This window comes from Monodon monoceros, unplaced genomic scaffold (assembly GCF_005190385.1).
Source record: "Monodon monoceros isolate NGI ecotype Baffin Bay Population unplaced genomic scaffold, NGI_Narwhal_1 Super_Scaffold_20, whole genome shotgun sequence".
Classification (NCBI taxonomy): domain Eukaryota; kingdom Metazoa; phylum Chordata; class Mammalia; order Artiodactyla; family Monodontidae; genus Monodon; species Monodon monoceros.
The window spans coordinates 92,305,229-92,332,087 of record NW_021703777.1 but is presented as its reverse complement, the minus strand read 5'-3'; the positions used below and the strand labels follow the sequence as shown (position 1 = coordinate 92,332,087).

The 26,859-nt window shown below is 34.5% G+C and overlaps 1 protein-coding gene across 10 annotated transcripts in view; it reads right to left on the bottom strand.

Moving 5' to 3' along the window:
- Window positions 1-26,859, bottom strand: part of LCORL (ligand dependent nuclear receptor corepressor like) — a 160,577-nt gene that overhangs the window by 116,086 nt on the left and 17,632 nt on the right. For 8 of the 10 annotated variants that reach the window (XM_029235073.1, XM_029235075.1, XM_029235074.1 and 5 more), the window contains exon 2: window positions 1,228-1,293. In XM_029235073.1, the coding sequence (XP_029090906.1) occupies window positions 1,228-1,293 (66 nt within the window). Of the gene's footprint in view, window positions 1-1,227; window positions 1,294-9,784; window positions 9,824-26,859 lie in introns of those variants that run through there. The other 2 variants (XM_029235070.1, XM_029235068.1) reach the window with 2 other exon arrangements.

Here is a 26,859-nt window from a genome sequence, read left to right as displayed (position 1 = left end):
AAAAAGAAAGGTTGAAGAAATATCAAGCACAGGTTAAATTCTTGTTTCTTCGGATTTTTCCTTTCTTCATTTACATGCTCAGAAAAATAGGTGAAACTACAATTAGTAGTGTTTATAAATATATCAGGTAAAAATATTTAATGCAGTGTTAAACGATGATAAAACGAGAAATGAGTACAGTTAAGAAATAAAAGAGAAAGCTCTTAGTCATAAGAATGATAATACACTAGAATAAGGCACGTTTTGGAGTCTCCATCCTAAAAGTCATGTTCTGCATGGATATCATTCATCTGACTGAACGTGGGTGGTTGGCACAAATGATCTTTCATAGATACCAGCTCTATGGTTCATAACTCAATTATCCTGCTCAACATTAATTAAAAAAAAAAAAGAATAAGTAGAAAACTTTTGATTGCCTCAACTCAAAAGATATATTTATACAAGATACCTTGGGTCTTTGTAGAATGGAACGTACCAGAGAAGAAAAGAAGCTAAAAGAGTTATTAGCATATAAAACTGAACAGGTACGAGATTCAGAAATAACTGTACCAAAATCAAAGTAGAAAATCTATACTAGCACTGCCCATTTTGTGAATGAGCTGTACTATAAAATTTCAAATGTCTACAAAAATGTTCTCTCCTAGTGCTCTACATTTCCAAGTAATAAAAAAACTAAACTATATTATAGCAATTATAGCATAGATCAAAATCTTCCACCAGGATTTATGCTAGAGTGTTTGGAAGAGGAGGCTATAAGAAATAACAAATAGTATTAAAACTCTGAACACACATGGCGGCGTATCTCAGAATGACAATCTGAGTTCCAGGCTGCCTATATCATAAGCAACAGGAGATATTTATTTAACTGAACCTTTTTAAGTCCTCTTTAAGAATAAGTCAGGGCACATAATGTTTAAAATAACAAAAATTAAATTTTACCATTAAGCCAAAAACAAGCTTTGTTTTCTACTTTGATCAATGTACTAAAAGTTTTTTAAAGATTATATAATAATGTAATAATAGAAAATTTAAATTTTGTAATTATCATTATTACATTATGTAATAGAAATAATATTTAGATCATTTTATTTACTTATTTAAAAATATTTTCTCATTAAATGAGATCACAAACTCATTTTAATACAAAGTTAGTATAGAACAACCATTTTTCATTTGTAAAATGGACAGAAGATTAAAAATTTTTAATAAAATTTAAAGAAACATTACCTTCAAATAAACTGAGGTCTCTTCGTAGCCGTGGTCCATAAAGCCCTTCTAAAATACTCTCAAAACCTGTGTTATTAAAGACAGAAAAGTATATTAACTACTAAAAAAGCTTAATTTTACAATAATCAAAAACCATAAATTCTATATGAATCAGATAATTATAAATTTAACATACTATGAGGCGTCATTTTTTCCTTTAGATGAATTAAGTTGAACTAGGCAATATATACAACACAGCAAGAAGTCACACAATGACTACCAGGAATTACATGATTGTAAAAAAAAAATGTAAAATTCAAATGTAAATATTCACTTCTAAAACAAGTAAACACCTTTGTCATTTAGAAATAGTCCCAGGTTAAAATAATGAGCAGATTTGTTTTTTTGTTTTGTTTGTTTTTTTTTTTTTTTTTTGCGGTATGCGGGCCTCTCACTGTTGTGGCCTCTCCCGTTGTGGAGCACAAGCTCTGGATGCGCAGGCTCAGTGGCCATGGCTCATGGGCTTAGCCGCTCCGCGGCATGTGGGATCTTCCCAGACTGGGGTATGAACCCGTGTCCCCTGCATCGGCAGGCAGACTCTCAACCACTGCGCCACCAGGGAAGCCCAGCAGATTTGTTTTGCAATGATTTGTAGAGATGAAAAGAATAATTAGAAGAGACGTGTATTACAATCCTGTTTATACTGGTTACAAAAAATGTTAACTTTAAAAGAAGTAGCATCTTTAACCTCAATTTTAAAAACGAGTAAATAAGTGTCAATGGGGAGAAATTTTTGCTGTGAAAAGTATGATATATAAAATTTAAACCTACTTGTAAAAATTAAAACACAACAATTTTGCCTTGTTTTAAGGAAAAAAAATACTGAAAATCTTATTAAGTTAACAAAACTCTAGTTCATGAACTCAGAGTATTCTACTTTGTGGATAAACTAATATTAAGATTTTACAATTTTCTTTTTGAAGTTTGCATCATATTCAGTATTAAGCAGGTTACTGATAAACTACAAGGCATCCTGGAAAATGACCAGGATGGCAAAATAAATGGAAAACCAAGAAAAGGAACTAATTTAAGGATGCTTAAATTATGAAGGAAAAATACGAAAGGAAGCATGATAGACCTGAAAAATTAAAGACAGATTTTCTCAATAATATTTCTAAACTGTAAAACACGAGAAATACTTCTGTAGAAATGTTTTATAAATCATAAACTGCTTTTAAAAACGTTTAAAAACCTCTATACTCAAGATGCATGTTAAAATCAATGGTGTGGGCTTCCCTGGTGGCGCAGTGGTTGAGAGTCTGCCTGCCGATGCAGGGGACGCGGGTTCGTGCCCCGGTCCGGGAAGATCCCACATGCCGCGGAGCGGCTGGGCCCGTGAGCCATGGCCGCTGGGGCTGTGCGTCCGGAGCCTGTGCTCCGCAACGGGAGAGGCCACAACAGTGAGAGGCCCACATACCACAAAAAAAAAAAAAAATCAATGGTGTGTCAGTCGAAAAGTGACTTTTTTATTTAGTAGAACATGAAGAAATGATGCATCTTACAACTGATGATGTCCTAAATTTGACAAAGTAAAGGTAGCTCTCATGGTACTTGGTAAATATGTACTTAAAAAAATCTCTGTGAAATGATTCAGTACTAGTTCCCATGAGTGGAAATTTCAGGCAGAAAAGTGAATGAACTCCCACCAGAGGATGCTTTCAAGAATGCTACAGAAAAGACTTACTATTAGATAAAGACTCAGACTGAACAAGCCCCAAATCTCTATTACCAAGATATTCTATTTTGATGTGATCAATTTACTCCAAAAATAATATTGCAAACAACTATTTTAGGATGTTATTCTGTGGTATTTTGGACAAAATGTATAGCGCCCCCCACCCCGGGGTAAGCATACTGAATTTAAACAGTGTATATTTCCTAGATTTAAGCCTGAAAAGAAAGCAAACAGGGACTTACATTTTTCTACTGGGTTCCTCAACTGTTCAGTAGATAAGACCAAGGTCTTACATACAGCCTGTTAAGATTTATTCATATTGCATAGTGTTGGTGCTATTGTAAATGATATCCTTAGTTAAAAGTTTTATTTCTTGTAGGCTTATAGAAACACAATTGGTGTTTGTATATTGACTTTGTTATCTAACAACATCGCTAAACTTTGTAATTATAATTTATCTGGAAATGTTCTACATATACAAATATATCATCTATAGATAATGGTAGTTTTGTTCCTTTCTAATCCTTATTGCTTTCTTTTTTCTTGCTCTTGCCTTATTGGCTTAGCTAGGACCTCAATTATGATGTTGAAAATTGGTGGTCAGAGTGAGCATCCTTGACACATCCAATCTAAATGGGAACACATTCCAAGTTTCATCATTAAATATGTTTGCTGTATTCTTTAAGAGAAATACTGTTTATCACATTAAGGAAGTTCATTCTATGTCTAGCTTGCTAGGGGTGTTTTCCTGCCATGCAAAGATATTGAATTTTACCAAATCAATCAGTTTATTTATATTTGATTTACAATATTGCATTTCAGGTGTACAACACAGTAATTCAATATTTTTATAGACTATACTCCATACAAAGCTATTATAAAATATTGACTATATTTCCTGTGCTGTAGATTACAACCTTGTAGCTTATTTCATACCTAGTAGTTTGTACCTCTCAATCCCCTTCACACATTTTGCTCATCCTCCCACCCGTCTTCCCTCTGGTAACTACTAGTTTGTTCTCTGTAAGTCTGTTTCTGTTTTGTTGTATTCATTTATTTTATTTTTTAGATTTTATTTATAAGTGAAAACATACAGTATTTGTCTTTCTCTGTCTGACTTACTTCACAAAGCATAATACCTTCCAGGTCCATCCACATTGTCACAAAGGGCAACATTTCTTTCTTTTTTTTTTAAGGCTGAGTACCAAATTTATTTTGAATTTATTGAAATAACTATATCATTTTTCTTTCTTAAATCTCTGAATATAGTGATACAGTGAATTACATTGAATATTAAACCAAACCTCTTCCATTCCTGGGAAAACCCAACATTACCATGAGACACATTTGCTGGGTTCCTTATCTTGATTAGTCCTTTCAAATTTCGGCATCTATGTTCACTAATGAGACTGGTCTGTAAACTTCCTTTGTACTTGATCAAGTTTTTATATCAACGTTATGCTACCATCATAAAATGAGTGTTAATGTCCTTTCTTTTTCTATTCTCTGGGAAAATATTAGGAAATGTAGGATGCCTTGCTTGAACATTTTAAAAGAACATGCCAGGGATGCCAAATGGAAATAAAGTCTTTCTGAAGTGCCTATTACTGATCAAATTTATTTAACTGTTAAAGGATTATTCATGTATTCTATTTCTTATGTTAGTCATAGTTTTCTGGGAACTTGCCCATTTCAACTATATTTTCTAATTTATTTGCATAAAACATTTCCTTGTATGTTTTTATCTATCTAATGTCAACAATATCAGCAGTCATGTCCTTTTTCCTTTTCATTCCATACTTCAGTTATTTATGATTTCTCTTTTTTCTCAGTCGAGCCATTAAAAGTTTCTCTCCCTCTCTTTTTTTTTAGATTTAAAAAGAATTCTTTTTTGATTCCTTGATCTTCTCTATTGTATGTCTGTTTTCTTATCCATTAATTTCTGTCCCTGCTTTTATTTCTTCCTGCCCTCTATTTTATTCTGCTCTTATTTTTTCTTCCTGAAATGGAAGAGCTCATTAACTTTCAGCCTTTCTTCTTTTCTAATATATGCATTTAAAGTTATTGATTTCTATCTAACAAGCTGCATTCCAGTCATATTTTCTCATCATTCAGTCGAAATATTCCCTAATTTTCATTATGTCTTCTTTTCCGGTTCACAGTTTTTAGAAGTGTATTTCTTAATTTCCAAATACATATGGATAGTCTATCCTTTTAATAGATTTCTAACTTAATTACACTGTAGTGAAAGAAAGTACCCAACATGATTTCAATCTTGAAATTTTCTGAGACTGTCTTTATGGTCAATACACAATTTTTGAAAATTCTCTGCATATGCTTGAAAAACTTATGGAGTGGGAGAAAATATTTGCAAATGATGAGACCAACAAGGGCTTAATTTCCAAAATATAAAAACAGCTCAGGGCTTCCCTGGTGGTGCACTGGTTAAGAATCCACCTGCCAATGCAGGGAACATGGGTTCGGGCCCTGGTCCAGGAAGATCCCACATGCCGTGGAGCAACTAAGCCCATGCACCACGACTACTAAGCCTGCGCTCTAGAGCCTGCAAGCCACAACTACTGAGCCTGTGTGCCACAACTACTGAAGCCCACGTGCCTAGAGCCCATGCTCCACAACAAGAGAAGCCACCGCAATAAGAAGCGCACGCACCTCAACGAAGAGTAGCCCCCACTCGCTGCAACTACAGAAAGCTCACGCGCAGCAACGAAGACCCAATACAACGATAAATAAATAAATAAATAGTTAGATAGATAGACTCAACTCAAGGGCTACTTAAATACAAACAAAAAACAAAAAAATAGCTCAACTCAATTACAAAAAAACAAACAACCCAATCAAAAACTGGGCAGAAGAACTAAATAGACATTTCTCCAATGAAGATATGCAGATGGCCAACAGGCATATGAAAAGATGCTCAATATCACTAATTATTAGAGAACTGCAAATCAAAACTACCCTGAGGTATCACCTCAAACCAGTCAGAATGGCCATTACCAAAAAGTCTACAAATAAATGCTGGAGAGAGTGTGAAGAATAGAAAATCTTCCTACACTGCTGGTGGGAATGTAAGCTGGTACAACCACTACGGAAAACAGTATGGAGATTCCTTAAAAAACTAAACATAGAGCTACCATATGATCAGCAATCCCACTCCTGGGCATATATCCAGAAAAGATGATAACTGTAATTCGAAAAGATACATGCACCACTATGTTTATTGCAGCACTATTCACAATAGCCAAGACATGGAAGCAACTTAAGTATTCATTAACAGACGAATGGATAAAGAAGATGCATATATATGCAGTGGAATGTCACTCAGCCATAAAAAGAATGAAATATTGCCATTTGCAGCACATGGATGGATCTAGAGTTATCATACTAAGTCAACTAAGTCATACAAGAGAAAGACAAATATCCTATGATATCACTCATATACAGAACCTAAAAAATAATACAAATGAACTATTTACAAAACAGAAACAGATTCACAAACGTAGGAAACAAATTTATGGTTACCAAAGGGGAAAGGGGGGGAGGGATAAATTTGGAGTTTGGGATTAGCAGATACTATATATATTAAATAGTTTAAATTATGTATTATTTAACTACTATATATTAGATAAACAACAAGGTCCTACTGTATAGCACAAGGAACTATATTCAATATCTTGTAATAAACTATAATGGAAAAGAATATGAAAAACAACATATATGTATAACTGAATCATTTTGCTATACACCAGAAACTAATACAATGTTGTAAATTAACTATACTTTCAATTCAAAAAATGTTATTGTATCGTTTTACATTCTCACCAGCCATGTACAAATGTTACATTATGGCTTCTCAACTCCAACATCACTTGGTATGGTCAATTGTGTGTTTTTCTTTTGTTTACTTTTTTCTTTTCAACCATTCAAATGACTTAAAACCTTCCTAATGTCATGATATCTCATTGTGATTTTAATTTGCATTTCTCTAATGATTAGTGATGTTGATCATCTTTTCACATGCTTACTGCCATTCATATGTCTCTATTAAAATATTTTGCAAAAATTTTAATTGGGTTGTTTCACCTCTTATAATTGAATAGTAAGAGCATTTTTGTTTGTTTTTAAATATATTCTGGATACTATCCTTTTGTCTGATATATATGTTGTCGCTGTTTCCTCCCAGCTTATGGCCTTCCTTTCTGTTTTCTTAATGGTGTCTTCCAAGGAATAAAAGTTAATTTTGATGAAGATCAATTCATCCATTTTTTTCCTTCACGGTTGTTGTTTTTGTGCTCTAAGAAACTTTCTCTACACCGAGGCTGCAAAGCTCTTCTCTGAAAACTTACAGAAATTTAAGTTTTACATTTAGGGCTATGGTCCATTTTGATTATTTTTTGTGAATGCTGTGATAGAGCTGATGTTTTCTATATTGATATCTATTTGACCCAGCACCATTTGTTGAACCATTTCTTTCCTTTTTACATTCTCCATTTTCCTCTTCATTATGTTCACACTATCCTTTTAATCCTTGAGTATACTTAGGAAATTTTAATAGTTTTCACATCCTTATCTGTTAATTCTATTATCTGTTAATTCTGGTTCTAATTCTATTGACTGATATTTTTCCTGATTATGAGCTAAATTTTCCTGCTTTTTTGCATGTCAAGTAATTTTATTCGGATGCCAGACATTATGAATTTTTATATTGTGAGTCCTTTTTTTTTTTCCCCTTGAAGAGTGTCACATTTGATTCATTCAGGAAGTTAACTTACTTGAAGATCATTTTGAGGCTTTGAAAAAGGCTTTAAGGAAAGAAGCAGGAAAGCCTTTCCACTACTACCTTTAGTTTTCTTGGATCTCCACTGAATACCTCTTGTATTCCATGACTGTACTTATTCTGGTTGGTGGGAACCTAAATGGTTCCCAGCCCTGTGTAAGTTCTGAAAATTGTTGAAATTATAGCTCACTGGCACTTGTCCTTTCCTAAAGGTGTTATTTATCAGGCCTTGTAGAATGTCATCCTACATATGCATGAAGTGGTTTTCAGCCAAAGATTCAAGGGTACCCTATGCTGGTTTCTTGAGCTCTTTCTCCATGTAGCTCTCTCCTTTCCAGCCACTGGAAAGTTCCAGCCACTCATACACCACCCTAAAAGCTGACCTTTGTCTTCTCCAGTCAGCGAGACCACTTTTTGGGCCAATCCTGCCTATGCTACAGTCTGGAAACTACCTCCGGGCAAAAAGCTGGAGTGATCATTAGTTTCCTTTTCCTCAGGGACCACAGTTCTGCGCTGCCTGTTTTCCAATGTCTGAAACAAATTTCTTTTAAATATACAGTCCAGTTTCCTAGCTGCCTATAGTGGAGGATAAGTCCAAACCCCCTTACTTCCTCATGGTCAGAGGTGGAAGTTCATTCTCTGACTTGCGGATTTCAGTAATTTTAGTTAAACAAGTTTTATAATGTTCTTTTTCAAATATTTAACATCTTATTTACAGTTTCCCATTTCTTGCAGATATTTAGGTCTGTCATTTCTTTAAATATGGTAAGCACAGTGATTTAAAAAATTAGTATCTGACCATATAGTGTATATATATGTGTGTGTGTGTATATATATATATATATATATATATATATATATATATACACTTTTATGGGTTGGTTCTGCTGTCTGATGGGTCTTGCTCATCTTGCCTTGTTTCTTTGTGCACTTAATTCAGTACTTACTGGCTTTTACCATCAAAAGATTAAAAATTCCCTAAGGCCTAGGATGGATGTGACCTCCTCCAGAGATGCTTATCATTTGTTTCCAGAAAGCATCTAAGGGCACCATCAGCTAGAAACCACCTTGTGGTAAACAGAATAATGAATGGCTCCACAGAGATATCCATGTTCCAATACCCAGTACCCATGAATAAATTATGTTACATGGCAGGGAGGAATTATGATTGCAAATGTTATTAAGGTTCCTAATCGCTCACCTTAAAATGAGATTAACATGGTGGACACAGTATAATCACAAGGATCTTTAAACTGGGAGGAAGGAGGCAGAACAATCAGAATGAAAGACGGCATTATGAGAATGACTCAACTGACCACTGCTGGCTTTGAAGATGGAAGGGGACCACAAGGCATGGAATGTTGGCAACCTTTAAAAGTTAGAAAATGCAAGAAAATGGATTCTGCCCCTAAAGCCTTCACAAAGAAACACAGCCCTGCCAACAACATGATTTTAGCCCACCAAAGCCCATCTCAGGTTTCTGACCTCCAGAACTGTAAGATAAATTAATGTTGTGTTAAACCACAGAATCTGTGTTAATGTATTACAACAGCAATAGGAAACTAATATACACTTGTCTTAGTCCATTCAGGCTGTTGTAACAAAATACCAGAGACTGGGTGGCTTATAAACAGCAAACATTTATTCCTCACAGTCCTGGAGGCTGAAAGTCCAAGATCAGGGTGCAAGCACAGTCAGATTCTGGTAAAGGCTCTCTTCCAGGTTACAGAATGCCAACTTCTCCCTGTGTCCTCACACAGTGGAAGGGGCAAGCTAGCTCTCTGGGGCCTCTTTTATAAGGGCAGTAATCCCAATCATGAGGGCTCCACTCTTAGGACCTAATCACTTCCTGAAGGTCCTACCTCCTAATACCATCACTTTGGCCCTTAGGTTTTCCACCTAGGAATTCTGGAGAGACACAAACATTCAGACCACAGCAACACTTCAACCAATTTCATGGTCTGAAGTTCCTTGATTGACTCAGGGTACAGATCTGCTAGAAGGCCAGTCTGTGACAAGTTCAATCTCAGATATTTTCCTTCCTTTACCTTTTCCTTTTCCTGCTTTGATCATCAGGCAACCTCCTGGGTCTGCAGGGAAAAAAGATGATATAGGTCTGGTTGCATATACTCTGAAGGCAAGGTCCTCTGAAGTCCCAGCTTAATTTGGATAGGAATATAAGGATATCTACCTTGAACAAGTTACAGGACTTGAATTCTGATCCTCTTGCCTAGTCAGCCAGGAAAGAACAAATAAAACAAATGACTTCACGCTTAAGCAGTTTTTTACCTCTTATTTTCTTCTTACTTCTAACATTAGCCTGTGTATTCCCAGCTATCTTTTCAGCTCTTAAAAAAATTTTTTTAATCTAGCATTTTCTATTGTTTTCAGCAGAAGGATTGATCTAGATAACTTAGATCACCCTTACCAAAAACCAAAATTCCTAGTTCATTCTGTTTGACTATAGAGTTCATTTATATAAGTACATGCAGTTTATCCATTTCTCTGTTGAGAACTGTGTGCCTTTCATCTTTTTTGTTATTACAAACAGAACTGCATTAAAAATCTTCATAAATGTGTGATCCTGTCCAAGTGTTAGAGTCTTTTGGGGTAGAAATCTATAAGTGGAAGAATTACTTGGCTCTCAAGTATGAACATTTTCAACTTTACTAGATATTGCATTATATGGTTGAATCATCCTACAGTTCTAACAGTAATGTTTAAGAGTTCCTGTTTCCCACAAATACTCACCAAAACTTGGCTTTATATTTGTCACACATATGAAAATAAAATCACTTATTTTAATTTGCAGTTCCCTAATTATTACTAAAATTTAGTGTATTTTGAAATGTTGTATTTTCATATTGCCCTTTTGCCACTTTTCAACTGAACCACTGGCTTTTCAAAAATTCAGTCAGTTTTAGTATTCTGGGTAATAATTAGCAATTTCATGAACTGTACCCTCCCCCACCCCCCCAGTTATGGCTTGATTTTTCGTTTTGTTCTCTTATAACAGGAGTTTTGCAGGGGGTTTTTGAGGTATAGCTGATTTTAATATTTTTTTCAGAGGCTTTTTTTGGGGGGTGTTGTTTTGTTGTAACGTAGCATAAACAAACTTTTTTTTGTATCTTGTGTTATGGTTGTACATTTTTTTTTGTATAGGAAAAATTTTTTTAAGTCATAGGTAATTATTCTATGTGTATGTATAAAATTTTGAAGTTTTGCTTTACAAATGTAGTTCTTTAATCCATCAGAATTCATTTTTATGAAGAGTCTAATATAGAAATCTAATTTTATCCCAAGCGCCATTCCATCTCAATTGATTAGTAAGGCTATCTTTATGTCCTAAGAAATCCCAAAATGCAAGTCTGGATTTTTTTAATTAATACTTTACTGAGATATAATTTCCTACCATAAAATTCACTCATTGTAAGTATTCAATTCAATGATTTTAATATATATACAGAGATGCACAATCATCACCACAATCTAATTTTAGAACATTCCATCACCTCCAAAAGAAACCTTCTGCCCATCTAGTCTCCTCATTCCTACAACCAACCCCAGGTACTGATTAATCCACTTTCTGTCTCTATAAATTTGCCTTTTCTGGATATTTCAAATAAATAAAATCATGTAATATGTGCACTTTTCTGTCTGGCTTCTTTCACTGAGTATAATGTCTGATGTTCATCTATGTTGTAGCACATATTAGTACTTCACCACATTTGTATATCCATTTGACAGCTGATGGAACTTTGGGTTGTTTCTACTTTTTGTCTTATTGTCAATAATGCTGCTATGGGCATTTGTGGATGTATATTTTCATTTCTATTGGGTAAGTACACATAGAAATGAAATCTTTGGGTCATATAGTATTTTTATGTTTAACATTTTCAGAAACTGCCAAACTGCCTTCCAAAGCAGGTAGACCATCTTATATTCCCACCAGCAATTTCTCCACGTCTTACCAACACTTGTCTTTTCAATTATAGCCATTTTAGTGAGTATGAAGTGATATCTCATTTTCCTAGTGATTAATGATACTGAACATCTTATTATGTGCTATTGGTAATTCACATATGTTCTTCAGTGAAATGTCTATTCAAATCCTTTGCTTATTTTTTAGTTGGGGTCATTTGTCTTCTCATTATTGAGCTATAAAAGTTCATATGGATATAGGTCCCTTATCAGATATATGATCTATCTGCAAGTATTTTCTACAAGTCTGTGCGTTGTCTTTTCACATTCTTGATGATGTCTTTTGAAGCACAAAGGTTTGTAACTTTGATTAAGCCCAACTTATCAACCTTTTTTTGTGGATCTGTTTTTAGGCTCTCCATTGATCTGTTTGTCTACTCCTAAGTGAATACCACAGTGTGTTAAAGATTACTATTTTATAATTTGAAAAAATATTCTTAATACCACTCAATGATTTTCTTAAAAAGGTCAAACATCATTTATTGGAGTTATTCTTGCTTATAGTTCTTATGGCCAACTAAAAATGTTAACTTCTAAAAAAAAACTTGTTTCTTTTTCGTATACATGGATGTGGCCAATTTATATCCAGTAAACTTGCTAAACTCTTCTAGTAGTTTTAATAACATATCTATAGATTCTCTTACATTTTTATACACAAACACCTGTGGAAAACCACAACTGTAATTTCTCTTTCAAATCATTGTGCTTCCCCCCCACACCTCCTTAATTTAATTGTTTTGGCTAAGGCCTCCAGTTAATGTTGAACAGAACTGGTAACACCCTAAAATACATACACAAGAAATAGGTGAGAATTACAGCACACTTCACATCCAAAACTATGCAACCCAGAAGACAATGGAATGATACCTTTAAAGTGCTGAAAGAAACTATCAACCCAGAATTCTATACTCAACAAAAACACCTTTCAAAGATGAAGGTGAAATAAAGACATTTCAGACAGACAAAAACTGAAAGACTAATTATCAGAAGATCTGCACTACAAGAAATGTGAAAGGAAATTCTTCAGGCAGAAGAAAATGTTACCACCCAAACATCTGGATTTACAGAAAGAAGTTAAGATTCCCCCAAAATGGTTAAGATGAAATGAAATATAAAAGAAAATTTCCCATTTTGGGGGATCTAATCAAACTTGAAAGCTTTTGCACAGCTAACCACAAACAAAATGAAAAGACAACCTACAGAGTGGGAGAAAATATTTGCAAATGATGTGACCGACAAGGGCTTTATTTCCAAGATATAAAAACAACTCATACAACTTAATAACAAAAATACAAACAAGCCAATCAAAAAATGGGCAGAAGACCTAATTAGACAGTTCTCCAAAGAAGACATACAAATGACCAACATAACCTGGAAAGCTGTGCATGCTGCATCTTGACAGGTACTTTAGCACCCTCAGAAGTCAATTTTTCTAGGCTGATTCAGTGAGGTTCATAAATATATTGTTTTGTTTTTGTTTATAGTTCCAAGTCAACTGATTTTCCTGATTGGTGATGAGATAGAGCAATGCTGAGCTAAAAAGAATTTTGCTAGGAAATAGATCTAGTAAAGGCACTAATATTTCCATAACCCAACTCCAACAAACAAACAAAAAAAACAAAAAAACAAGGAAAACAGTAGGGAGGATCCTGAAAAAACTAAAAATAGAGCTACCATATGATCCAGCAATCCCATTCCTGGGTATGTACCCAGAAAAGATGAAAATTTTAATTTGAAAAGATACATGTGCACCCCAATGTTCATAGCAGCACTATTTACAATAGCCAAAGTGTCCATCAACAGATGAAAGGATAAAGAAGATGTGGTATACATACACACACACACACACACACACACACACACACACACAGAGGAATATTACTCAGCAATAAAAAAGAACGAAACATTGCCATTTGCAGCACATGGATGGACCTAGAGACTATCATAAGTCAGACAGAGAAAGAGAAATACCACAAGGTATCACTCATGTGGAATCTAATAAATAATACAAATGAATTTACTTACAAAACAGAAACAGACTCAAAGACATAGAAAACAAACTTATGGTAAAGGGGGAAGAGGGAAGGATAAATTAGAAGTATGGGATTAACAGATAAACACTACTATATATAAAATAAACAACAAGGATTTACTGCATAGGAAAGGGAACTATATTCAACATCTTGTAATAATCTATAATGGAAAATAATCTGAATATATACTTACATATATATATATATATATATACATACATATATCTGAATTACTTTGCTGTACACCTGAAACTAACACAATATTGTAAATCTACTATACTTCAATTACAAAAAAAAAAGAGAGACATTTTCCCAGTTTTAACTGCTCTAAAAGATAACTGACTAAAGTAAAAGTAGTTATCAATACTGGTTAATAGCATATGTAAAATTTTTGCAAATAATATATTTAATGAAGAATTCATATCTAGAAACAAGAAAACAAACCACTCAAAAAAAAAGGGTGAGGGTAACAGATTTGAACAGACACATCACAGAAAACAAATGGATGGCAAATTAGCATATGAAAAGGTACTCCACATAATTTATCACTGATATGCAAATTAAAATCTCAACAAAATATCATTACACACCTATTAGAATGGCTGAAAAGAAACTGCTAATACCACATGCTTCTAAGGATGCACAACAACAGGACTTCTCATAAATTATAGGAAGGAATGCCAAATAGCACAACTTTGGAAAACAATTTGATAATTTCTAACAAGCTATACACACATCACCACGTGATCCAACAATCCCACTCCTATTTAACCAACAGAATGAAAACTACATTTATACAAATACCTGTACACAAGTGTTTGTAGAGCTTCATTCACAATTACCCAATGTCCTTCAACTGTTGAATGCATAAACAGTGATACAAGAGACTACTACTCAGCAAAAGGAATAAACTATTGATACATGCAACAACATGGATATATCTGAAATGCATACTGTTAAGTGAAGGAAGCCAGACTCTAAAGTACATACTGTATGATTCCATTCATATAACACTATAGGGTGAAAATCAGATCAATGGTTGTTAGTGCTTGGGTATGGGTAAGGAGATGACTACCAAAGAGTAAAAAAGAACTTTTGGGGATGGTGAAACTGTTCTATATCTTGAATGCTGAGGCGCTGGTTATCCAACTGTTAGTGTGTGAGAACTCACAGAACTATACTTTGTAAATTATACCTTAATAAACCTCACCAATGGGACTTCCCTGGCAGTCCAGCGGTTAGGACTCTGCACTTCCACTGAAAGGGGCACGGGTTTGATCCCTGGTCAGGGTATTAAGGAATACCCTGTAAGGTATTACGGGATATTAAGGAATATCCCGTAAGCCATGTGGCACAGCCCAAAAAAAAACCTTGCCAAAAATTTAAAATATGGCATAACATGATTTTTGAAGCAGAGGACAGTGAAAGTCATTATTGAGAACTACATGAACGGTGAAGTTTAGGCAACTTGATAGGCTATCCTTATGAAAAATAAAGTCAACATAAATGATGTCAGGGTTGAGAGTAAAGATGGAAGAATGAAAATTAGCACAGTCATCAATGAGTGTGGAAAGGTAACTTAGCTTTCAGTAAACTCAACTGAATTCAGGAAACTGGGGTTCTGGTAGTTATACCTTTTAAATTTGAATATCTGAGTTCAGAAATATCTTGAGAAATCTACTGTTCCATAAGCCATAAAGAGGCATTCTAATATTTGGCATCTAAACCTATCCCATGATAGCCGTATATTTCTAGATAGATTAACAAAACCCAAAGCAAACAGAAACCAAAACAAAAAACCCACCTCTCTTTAGAAGAGTCATCCAGATCTTTGGTTTGGAAAATACAGTCACCAAATCTACTACAAATAAGAATAACAACAGGTCTTTTGTCCCTTTTCTAGAACAAAAGACAAGCCCTGGGCAAAAATTTGAAGTCTTCTCCCTCCTCACCCAAAAAGTCACATTTTCCTTTCTTAAGTTCTCTTTGGCTCACTAATACCATTTCTGAAGGTCTAAAATTATGCTGAAATGAATCTTTCCTCATCTTGGTCAAACAGAGATATATCTGAACTAATGATTACAGAAGTGAAATATACCAAGTGATGGTGAGATATGGGGAGTAGTGGGTAACTAAAGTAGAGCAGCAGTAAAACTTGCTGATGATAAGCAACAATATTATAAACTTGAGTGAGGGCAGGTACCCATACTGACGCTTTCTGCATTCCCCACTCTGCTTACCATAATGCTAATTATTAAAGTTGACCTGATACTTACAAATTTAATACTGTATTTTTGTAATGAAAATACATCTGCTACAATGCTTTTCTATTCGTAAATTTACCTTCAGACAAATTCATGAGTTGCTAGATTCAATTCTGTGTTTTAAAATCTAATTAGATGTATGTAATTATCATTCAAGTAGCAAATGTGAAAACTGTGACCTATGTAACATACAAACTATCTTTTCCTAAGGTCACAATTATTTAATGAGGTGCTTCTTCAGTAAGTACTCAGATGATCAATCTATTTAAGTGTATCTTTACTTCCATGGTGGCAAATCCATGCACCACACTCAGTATAAAACTATATTGACTAAAACTATAATTTATACAAAATTTCAATACTTTGTATCTGCTGGAATTCTGCTTTCAAACACTGACTCCTGAATTTAAATGCAATAAACATTAAGGCAAAAGGCAAGAATTCAGACTTTGGAATTGGAAGAGACAAGAAAAGGTGGTATCAGGGAAGGTTTTCCAGAAATCAGGACATCCAAACTGAGTCTTAGTGGAAGAATGAGAATTAGCGAGGCAAAACAAGGAAGGGCACATTACACATTTAGCAAAGGAGAGCAGCATGCGTAAAGAGGGGAAAAAAAGCTTAATATGCTCAAATATAGCACTACCCAACAGAACTTTGTGTAATGATAGAAATGTTCTGTACTTGGGCTCTCCAGTACAGGTGATGAAGAACTGATTTTTAAATTTTAAGTTTCAACTAATTTAAGCAGCATGTCTAGAAGCTGGAAAAGTATGGTAAAAGAAAGAAGGTCAATATAAAAGGCTGGAGAGATGCACACAACAGGGATCCGGAAGAGCCTAGCACATTTTGCCAAGTAGTTAATATTTACCCTTAGAGCCAGAATGAGCTATGGTAGGCATTTAAGTAGTCAAGAAACAGGATTAGCTTTGCATTCAGAAAAGATCACTCAAGCAGGAAGTGGCACACAGACACATTAAGGGCAAAGACGAATAAAGCTAGAATGGTTAGAAAACCAGCAGAAATACAGCAGAGAGTAAACAAGAACATAAATTTAGGCAGAAGTATACCTAAGAAAAAGAGAACGGCTTTAAGCCATATAATACAATTAAATGGAAAAAATAATTAAATGGTGACATAGTTTCATTATTTTCAGGTGGGAGTCAGAGGGGTAAAGATTTCTGGCTTGACACATAGCACAGGGAGATCAGATCGGTGCTTTGTGAACACCTAGAGGGGTGGGATATGGAGGGTGGGAGGGAGACGCAAGAGGGAAGAGATATGGGGATATATGCATATGTATAGCTGATTCACTTTGTTATAAAGCAGAAACTAACACACCACTGTAAAGCAATTATACTCCAATAAAGATGTTAAAAAAATTAGTGATCTTAAGATTAATGAGATTGTAAGATTTATCTAGTTCTTGTGTAAAAATAGTCCAGTGCCATTGGCTATGCACACTCTTCTTGATTTTTATTGTAGATTTGTTAGCATGTAAACAAATATTTTTCTGGAATAAATAAGCCTATGTTCTTCATCCCTGTAAGAACAACTCAGACAGAGTAAATTCTCACATGGCTAATTTAAAGGCTTTCCATCAAACTCAGCACCATGAATAGGATGGTAGTGCTAACCAGCAGGACAGTTACTTCCATAGATGATGCCATAAAGAGATATTCATGGTTTCAGAAGAAATCACCTCTAGTTCATAAGTCAGGGAACATATTATGACATACAGGACGTGGGCGAGAAAGTAAACAAAGAGGTTTATTAGAGCATTAATTGTGATAAAGATACAATTTCCAGAGGTAAATTGATTTTGCATATATATTGAGTTTTTCATACTTTTCATACATATGATAGTCTAGTAAAATATTCTCTATGGTATTTCCACATCATACATTTAGAAAATATTTTTGTGGGGAAAAACTTTTATATTTGAATAAATATCTGTTTTACTAACAACAACAAAAAAAAAGATGTTAAAAAAAAAAGATTTCTGGCTTGAGAAATTGAGAAACATTCACTGACAGACAATCCATGAAATTTTTTTTGTTTTGTCTTATATGACTGGTAGATATAAAAGGAGTTCACTTTTGGATATGCTAACTTGGCTATGTGGGCATAAATTAAAACAAAAACATCTGGAGGTAGAAACACAGACTCAGAGATCATCAGTACACAGATGGAAGATGGAGTCTCATTTTCTAATTAATTAAAACAAGTTTTCATCAAGTATCAGAATCAAAATATTTTTAAACTACCATTTAAAAGTTTTTTTCTATTTTAGTTGCTAATATTGTAATGACATTATTGTTTTTACTACAAATGTTCAGTATTTCAGTACATAATTGAAGAAAAGTTAGTATGTCATCTGGTACCATGCTACCCACAAGCCCCCACCCCAAGCCTGCCAACACTCAAACCCTAAAAAAAGCCACACTGTATCCCAACTCAGGCATTCACACAAAGTTGTTCCTTCAGCCTACAGTGCATTCCAACCCCCATTCTTACTCCCAAAACATGTCTAGATAACTCCTACTCATTCTTAAAATCTTGGTTTTAAAAATCACTGAAATCCTAAAATTCCTAGAAGAAAACATAGGGGAAAAGCTCCTTTATACTGGTCTTGGTGATAATTTTTTTAGACATAATACCAAAAGCACAAACAACAAATGTAAAAATTAACATGTGGGATACACCAAACTAAGAAGCTTCTGCACAGAAACCAACAATGAATAGGCAACCTATAAAAATATTTGCAAACCATGTATCTGATAAAAGGTTAACATCCAAAATATATAGAGACTCACACAACTCAATGGCAAAAAACAATCTGATTAAAAAATGAACAGAGGAACTGAACAGACATTTCTCCAAAGAAGATATACAAACGGCTACAGGTTCATGAAAAGGTGCTCAACATCACTAATCACCAGGGAAACGTATATCAAAAGCACAATGATATCACCTCACGTCTGTTACTTACGATGGCTGTTAAACTCCCACCAACACCCTTGCGTACTGTTGGTGGAAATGTGAATTGGTGCAGCCACTATGGAAAACAGTAAGGGAGGTCCTCAAAAAATTAAAAATAGAACTAACACATGATCCAGAAATTCCACTTCTGGGTATATATCAGAAGGAAGGAAAAGAAGGAAGGAAACAAAATATATCAGAAGGAAGGAAGGAAGGAAACAAAATCACTATCTCAAAGAAATATCTGCACCCACGTGTTCATCGCAGCAATATTTACAATAGCCAAGTGTACTAAGGAAACAATCTAAGTGTCCATCAGTGGATGAATGGATAAAGAAGATGTGATGTGTATCGACAATGGAATATTATTCAGCCATAAGAAAGAAGGAAATTCTGCCATTTGCAACAACATGGATGAATCTAAGGACATTATGCTAAGCGAAGTTAGCCAGACAAAAACAAGTACTGTATGATCACACTTATATGTGGAATCTGGAAAAAAAAAAAATGTCAAACTCAAAGAAACAGTAGAGTGGTGGTTACCAGGGACTGGAGTGTTAGGGGAGATGGAGCAATGCTAGTCAGAGTATATATATATAGCCTTCTGCTATAAGATAAATAAGCTCTGGGGATCTAATGTACGGCATGCTGACTACAGTTAGTATTATTGTGTTGTGTACTTGAAATTTGCTAAGAAAGCAGATTTTAAGCTTTCTCATCACACACACCAAAGAAGTTAACTATGTGAGGTGACAGACATGTGGTAACCTGATTGTGGTAATCACTGCACAAAGTATACATATGTCAAATCATCACATTGTATACTTTAAATATATACAATTTTATTTGTCAATTATACCTCAGTAAAGCTGGGGAAAAAGAATCACTGCCTAAAATTAAAGCTTCATATAATCTAATCTAGCTTTAGACTAGGTTAGACCCATTATTACATGCTTTATATTATATAAATATATATATATAATACTCCCTTTGGAGCACCTATCACAATTCTGGTTAGTCATGTATAATTTTTTAATGTCTCTTCCCAACTAATCAATTATTCATTTAACAAATATTTGTATGTCTACCAGGTGTTCTAGAAGCTGGGGATATATCAGTGAGAAGAAGAGACAAGAATTCTGCCCTCAAACGTGGGAAAGAAGAGTGATAGAGAAAAAAAATCACATAAATAAATCTTTGATATTTTTATTTGATAAATGCCACAAAATTGTATAAGCTCCAAAAAAGGAAGGACCAATGTCATCTTGCTTGCTATGATAGTCCTAGCATCTGGCCCATGTAACGCATTCAAATATTTGTTGAATACATGTTTGAGAGAAAAATTTCACTCTGGGACCAAAGACATTCATTCTCAAAACAATTTTTAAAACACAGCCCAATCTGTAAATTAAAATCTTAATAATTATCTTTCCCCCATCAAGTATCTTTCTGAAATTCACAACCATTTATTTATTTACATGCTACCTTGTTCTAAGAGGAACCCATGTTTGTGTCTTGCTTAGTTTAGTGCTTTTTCTATTTCTTGGACGCTACAACACTTTAGCTTCAATGTAACCACTGCCTCTTTCTTAAGTAGTTTCTTGACTGTTCTTTCTGTAAGCATATGTCAAATATACATTCTACTCTGACTTAAGGACTGCAGTGCCTCTATTAATAAAAGTGTCTCTATTACAAGGCCCTGAAGTCTCCCTAATCCTCAAACATGAGGATATAAATGCAACTACTGGTATCTACTGGTATTAAGGATGCTGCTAAACACCCTACAATGCACAGGACAACTCCCCACAATAAAAATTTGTCCAGCCCCAAAACAGAGCCAAGGCTGGTTTGAAACTCAGCATTAAAGGAACTGAGTTCAACATGTCAGAATAGACATTAGAAGAGAAAAACTCAAAGAATACCTTAATTATCCACCTCTTTCTCTAATTTACATTTATGCAACAAATGGAAACCAAAGTAGTCATAAGGAATTACTGAGGAATAAGCACATGTATAAGATAGTTACCCTGTTCAAGACTTAAACATAGTTGGATTTGACACTAGAATAATTATTTGACTGCATTTAGATGCTTCTTAGTTATTGGTGGGAAAAATAGTCTCATCCTCTCATTAAGAGCTATTAGCATTCCCTGATTTTTATATCTAGTATGAATTTGTTTTGCCCTCTCATAAAATATAGAATGATAATAGATATGGAGTCAAGATCCATGCTGGAGTCTCAAACTTCCCACCATACCAGCCATGTGATCTTGGACATATGACATAACCTCTCTGAATCACTAATCCTTCTTCTATAAGACTTGGAGTATCATCAACAATTCATATGTTGAAGATTTAATTATTGTTTTCAAACATTTAATAAAACACATATATTCCAGGTAGAAGTTAACTTGTATGGAGTTTCTTAATAAAATGTAATAAATCAATAAATAAATGCTAAACTTTACCAGAAACTAGAAATACACAATTCAGGTATCTGAACTAGATTTTACTCCGACCTGAGTACACAGGCAAAAATTCAGGAAACACATTCTGACCAGGCTGTGTCCATATTATTTCCCTTTACCTCTTATTAAGTTTGTAAGTTACTCTTATAAAGTTATAATACTAGAATATTCATATTTTATAGCACTGATAATGTCTCATTTCAAGCAAACTTAATAGGTATAACAACTAGGTCTACATAAAAATGAAAAGAAAATATGGGATGACAATATGCTTTAGGAAGAAACAATAATTTAAAGAGAAGGTTTGCTGGGCATTTAAAACAGACACAAAAAGTCTGTGCAACTTTTATGAAAGACACCTAGTACATAAAGCATATCTGTCTCTTACACTGAAATAACTTATAGAAAGTAGACTATGAAGGCTTTGTAGAAGACGGACAGCAAGAGAAAAATACATACCTCCAGGATGGAGGAAAGGGAATGGGACTGGTAAAAGATAGATGAGAATTTCAACTTCATCTGTCATGTTTTATTTCTTAAGATAGAAGGTACTTGAACATGTATTATATTACTCTGAAAATTTTTTGGAGGTCTGATACAGTTCATAAGTTGAAAAAGGTTTTATGGTTTCAAACAGTAAATGTGTTACCTTAAAGATTCACCTCTACTGAACATTATTCATAGCAGTACAGAAAATGTGAAGTTTACTGGAATGTCTCTGATTACCAAGGCTCTTATAATGGATATTGAAATCACTGTTCTAATCAACTTTCACCATTTAAAAGAACAGCCAACTATACTAATTCTGCTTAAAACTCTTCAATGGGTCTCTACTGATGAATTATAAATATTCTAGGATAGCATATATGGCCTTCCCTGATCTAGCCCCTGCCTATTTGCCAACCTCATTTTATGCAACTCCATTATAATTAATATGCCACTTACAAGAAACAACTAACCTTTTACGTTATTTACAAATCTGAGCTTTTGCACCTGCTGTCTATCTGAAATGCTTTTTTCCCATCTTTGTTCATCTGTCAAGTGCCCTGTCTTCCAAACTAACCTAAAACATTTTCTTCCAACTTTATAACTAGCTGAGTAATTAATCCTATTAAGCAGCAGTTTGTTCACATGCAAAATAAAAGGTCTCTGGGACTTCCCTGGTGGCAGGGGACACCGGTTTGAGCCCTGGTCTGGGAAGATCCCACATGCCACGGAGTAACTAAGTCCATGCCCCAGAACTACTGAGCCTGAGCTCTAGAGCCCGCAAGCCACAACTACTGAGCCTATGCATCGCAACCACTGAAGCCCGCGCACCTAGACCCCACGCTCCGCAACAAGAGAAGCCACCACAATGAGAAGCCCGCACACTGCAACAAAGAGTAGTCCCCGCTCACCACAACTAGAGAAAGCCCGCACGCAGCAACAAAGACCCAACACAGCCAAAAGTAAATAAATAAAATAAATAAATTTATAAATAAATAAATAAAATAAAAGGTCTGGCATACAACAAATACTGTCCAGATGGTATCACAAAGACTTTTCCAATCTTACTTGTCAGAATTCACTGTTACCAGCACCACATTCTCCCAAGTATGTTCACATCCTAACCTGAGACTTTTTTTTTTTGATTGAGAAAGGTAGATAGAATGTTAAACAACTTGACAACAGGGACAACATTACTGCCTTTCTATTAACCCTAGGATCTATCACAGTGATTCACCTAATAAATGTAGTTGAATTCGCCTAAAATGCAGGTTACAGAGGATTTGGCTGAAGAGAGAGAGGGACCATCTACACTTCGTAACACAATGATTTTTCAAGAAAGAAGTAGAGTTTTTAAATAATAAGAAAGATTACTACTGTAAAAATAAGCATTTGTAGCAAATACAGTGTTTTAGAGAAGACTAAAACAGGTGATAAAGTCTTCATAGAGTCAACATTTTTGTTACACTCCTAATAAACACCTGCCTTAAGGTCACAGTTTAATGGGGAAGAAAAACAAAAAGCAGACAAGCTCAATAAACATTACATAGAATCCCTGTGATGAGCAAGAAAAGAGTGCTAAACCCAAACAGAAAGTGAGAGAAATAAGATGGTAGAAGGTACATTATCTTTAGCATTTAATTTGGGGGGTTGGGTGTTAGTAATGGCATGGTGGTTAAAGCAAAGATAAAAATTTTGATTTCTGAGAAGACAAATTCAAGATGAAAATGTCTAAAAATGAAAAAGAAAACACTTACAAATTAAGGAAATAATGCTCAAGTATAAATTAAGTACAAGGTAAGTAACTTGCAAAATAATCAGCTTTTAAGGCACAAGAAACTCAGAAGCAAAATATACTATAAACTCTGGCTTATCTCAATGACTTAACTCTATCTGAATTCAGTGGCTTAATTCTGTAAAAAGAAATAGTTTTCAAAGCCACAAGGGGATGAGGATAGCAGAGAGTCTATGTTCCTTGAAATCTCAACTCACTTTTGATACAGTGTATCATTCATAAAATTACTATCATAGCTCCAAATGTCTTTCGGCTATGTCCAAAACAACACAACCTTCAAAGGGCAAATAATATCATTCGCCACAAATAAGGTTATTAAATGTGTCACAAATTATAAAGAAAATTTCCAAAGATACTTTGCAAGATATCTGTATGGTAGAACAGAAGCAGAATAGGGAGTACGTAAATACCGGACAAATTTTTAAATTTCAATATAACTTGATAATAATCAATTTTTAAGGTAAATCTATATATTTAACTGAAGAGAATAAAACAAAGGCAGAGAATAAGTATATTACCCAATTTCCATTAAATTTATGCTTGTTTATTTTTTAGCAATGCAGGGTAAACGTACTGAAAAAAACTCATTCACTCGACAATTATTTAAGGACTCCTGTGGGTGCCAAGAAAGGGAAGGAAAAAACATGTTTTTTCCTTTACCCATAGACGCACACGCACGCACACACACACACACACACACTTTTTACTTAGTGGGAAATACAGCATAAATGTTATATGACAGAGAAAGGAGAGAGTGATTATCAGTGCATACAGAAGGGTACCAAATACAAACTTGGAAAGGCTAAAAAAAGCTGAAAAAATGAAGTCTAATTAGCTAAAATGCGACAGAAAAATAATCCAGGAGTTGAATCAAAATTAAATACGTATAATATATAAGAATGTCTGGAGGGGTGGGATAGGGAGGGTGGGTGGGAGGGAGGGAGACGCAAGAGGGAAGAGATATGGGAACATATGTATATGTATAACTGATTCACTTTGTTATAAAGCAGAAACTAACACACCATTGTAAAGCAATTATACTCTAATAAAGATTAAAAAAAAAAAAAAGAATGTCAACTGTATTGTCTGTAATAATGTAAACTGGAAACAGCCCAAAATCCTTCAAAACAGATTAGATGAATAAGTTATCACATATATACATATTAGAATATTATTAGAGCAATGAAAATGAATAATCTACGGGAGACCACATGAATGAATCTCACAACCATAATACGTTAAAGAAGCTATACACAAAGAATAAATGTTATATAATTCTATTTAAAGAAAGTTTCCCAAAATAGGCAAAAAATAATTTATGATGTTAAGAAGTCAGAATATTATTCACGTTTGACGGGGGAGAGATTAGTGACTGGGAGGGATTATGAGGTGACTTCTGGGGGTTTCTATTTCTTAATCTGGTGGTGGTTACAAGAGTATGTTCACTTTGTTCCCTTAAGTGTAAGTTTATAATCCATATACTTTTCTCTATGTAGTTATACTTTTTAAAAATGTTTACAAAAGAAATGGATAGCAGCTACTTCGTAATCCAGAAGGAAAAAAAAATGCAAAAGCCCAAAGACACAGTGCTTGATGATCCAAAAAGGGTTCAGCATGGCTCCTCTGTAAAATGCTAACTATGATACCTATACTCAGGGTTACTATAGGATTAAAGGACAGAATATGAGTAAAGCACATATCTGGCACAAATATTTATAGGTGTTTAATAAATGTTAGCTGTTATTATTACTATACTACTATTACTGTGCTACTGATGCGGCTCCTTGATGGTAGTGCTCAAGGTAGAATGACAAACAAAAAGGCTAAAGGAACAGAGGCAGCAGGTTATGATGGGCTTTTCTAAAATATATTATGAATTTAGACTTTATCCCAAGGTGGTGGGGAAGCAATGAAGAATTTTACACGGATGGTAATATGATCACATTTGAGTTTAGGAAATTTGTCAAAGGAAAGAAAATGTGAAGCTTAAAAAAGGATGTTAAGAAGAGGTTGTCAGCAAATCATACAGAGAGGTCCAGTAAAGAGAAAGGAAGAAGGAAAAAAAGCGCTGACTTGAAAATCAATACCTAACAACTTTGAGAGAATAGCTTATGACTTTCTAAAGGTTACAAAGTTAATAAGTGACACTTAGAATTAAAGGTACTCTAAATTCATAATTTATTACAAAAATCTCAATTTAATACTTTTTATATAATTGTAACTTTAAGCACACAAATATCAACAGGACATTCTCTTCAACTATTCATTAAAATTAAACTAAAAATACTTTTTAAAAAAGTCTCCTGGGGGCTTCCCTGGTGGCGCAGTGGTTAAGAATCCACCTGCCAATGCAGGGGACACGGGTTCGAGCCCTGGTCCGGGAAGATCCCACATGCTGCAGAGCAACTGAGCCTGTGCTCTAGAGCCCGTGAGCCACAACTACTGAGCCCATGTGCCACAACTACTGAAGCCCGGGCACCTAGAGCCCATGCTCTGCTGCAAGACAAGCCCTGCAATGAGAAGCCCGCGCACCGCAACGAAAAGCAGCCCCGGCTTGCCACAACTAGAGAAAGCCCGCGCAGAGCAACGAAGACCAATGCAGCCAAAAATAAATAAATAAAATAATTTTTTTTTAAAAAGTCTCCTGGAATCATCACAATTGTTATTACTAATGATAAATTATACATATATGTGTATAGATGGATACCTATATATACTTCTATGTCTCTATATATCTGTATATCCATATCTCTTAAAATTCAGACTTTCCAAGTCATAAATTAATTTTATATGGATCTGAATAAACACCAAGACCAAAGTGTAAGTACCAAATTATCATGAGTGCTAACAAATAGTGTAAAACTAATGTGAAAACATTTTTAGTGAGTTGTTATTTCAGCAACAACCAAATAAGAGGAATGCTCTGAGACACTTTGACACATTAGCTATATCTCTGTTGATTCAATGGCTCTACAAGATGAAAAACAATGAACTGCTCTTCAGCATACACAGTGAATCTATTAATAAGCAGTACCTTCTTTGATTTGCTTGATGAATATAAAATGTCAGATAGATCAAAGACATAAGCAGCAATGGTTTATTGGTTTTACAGCCATT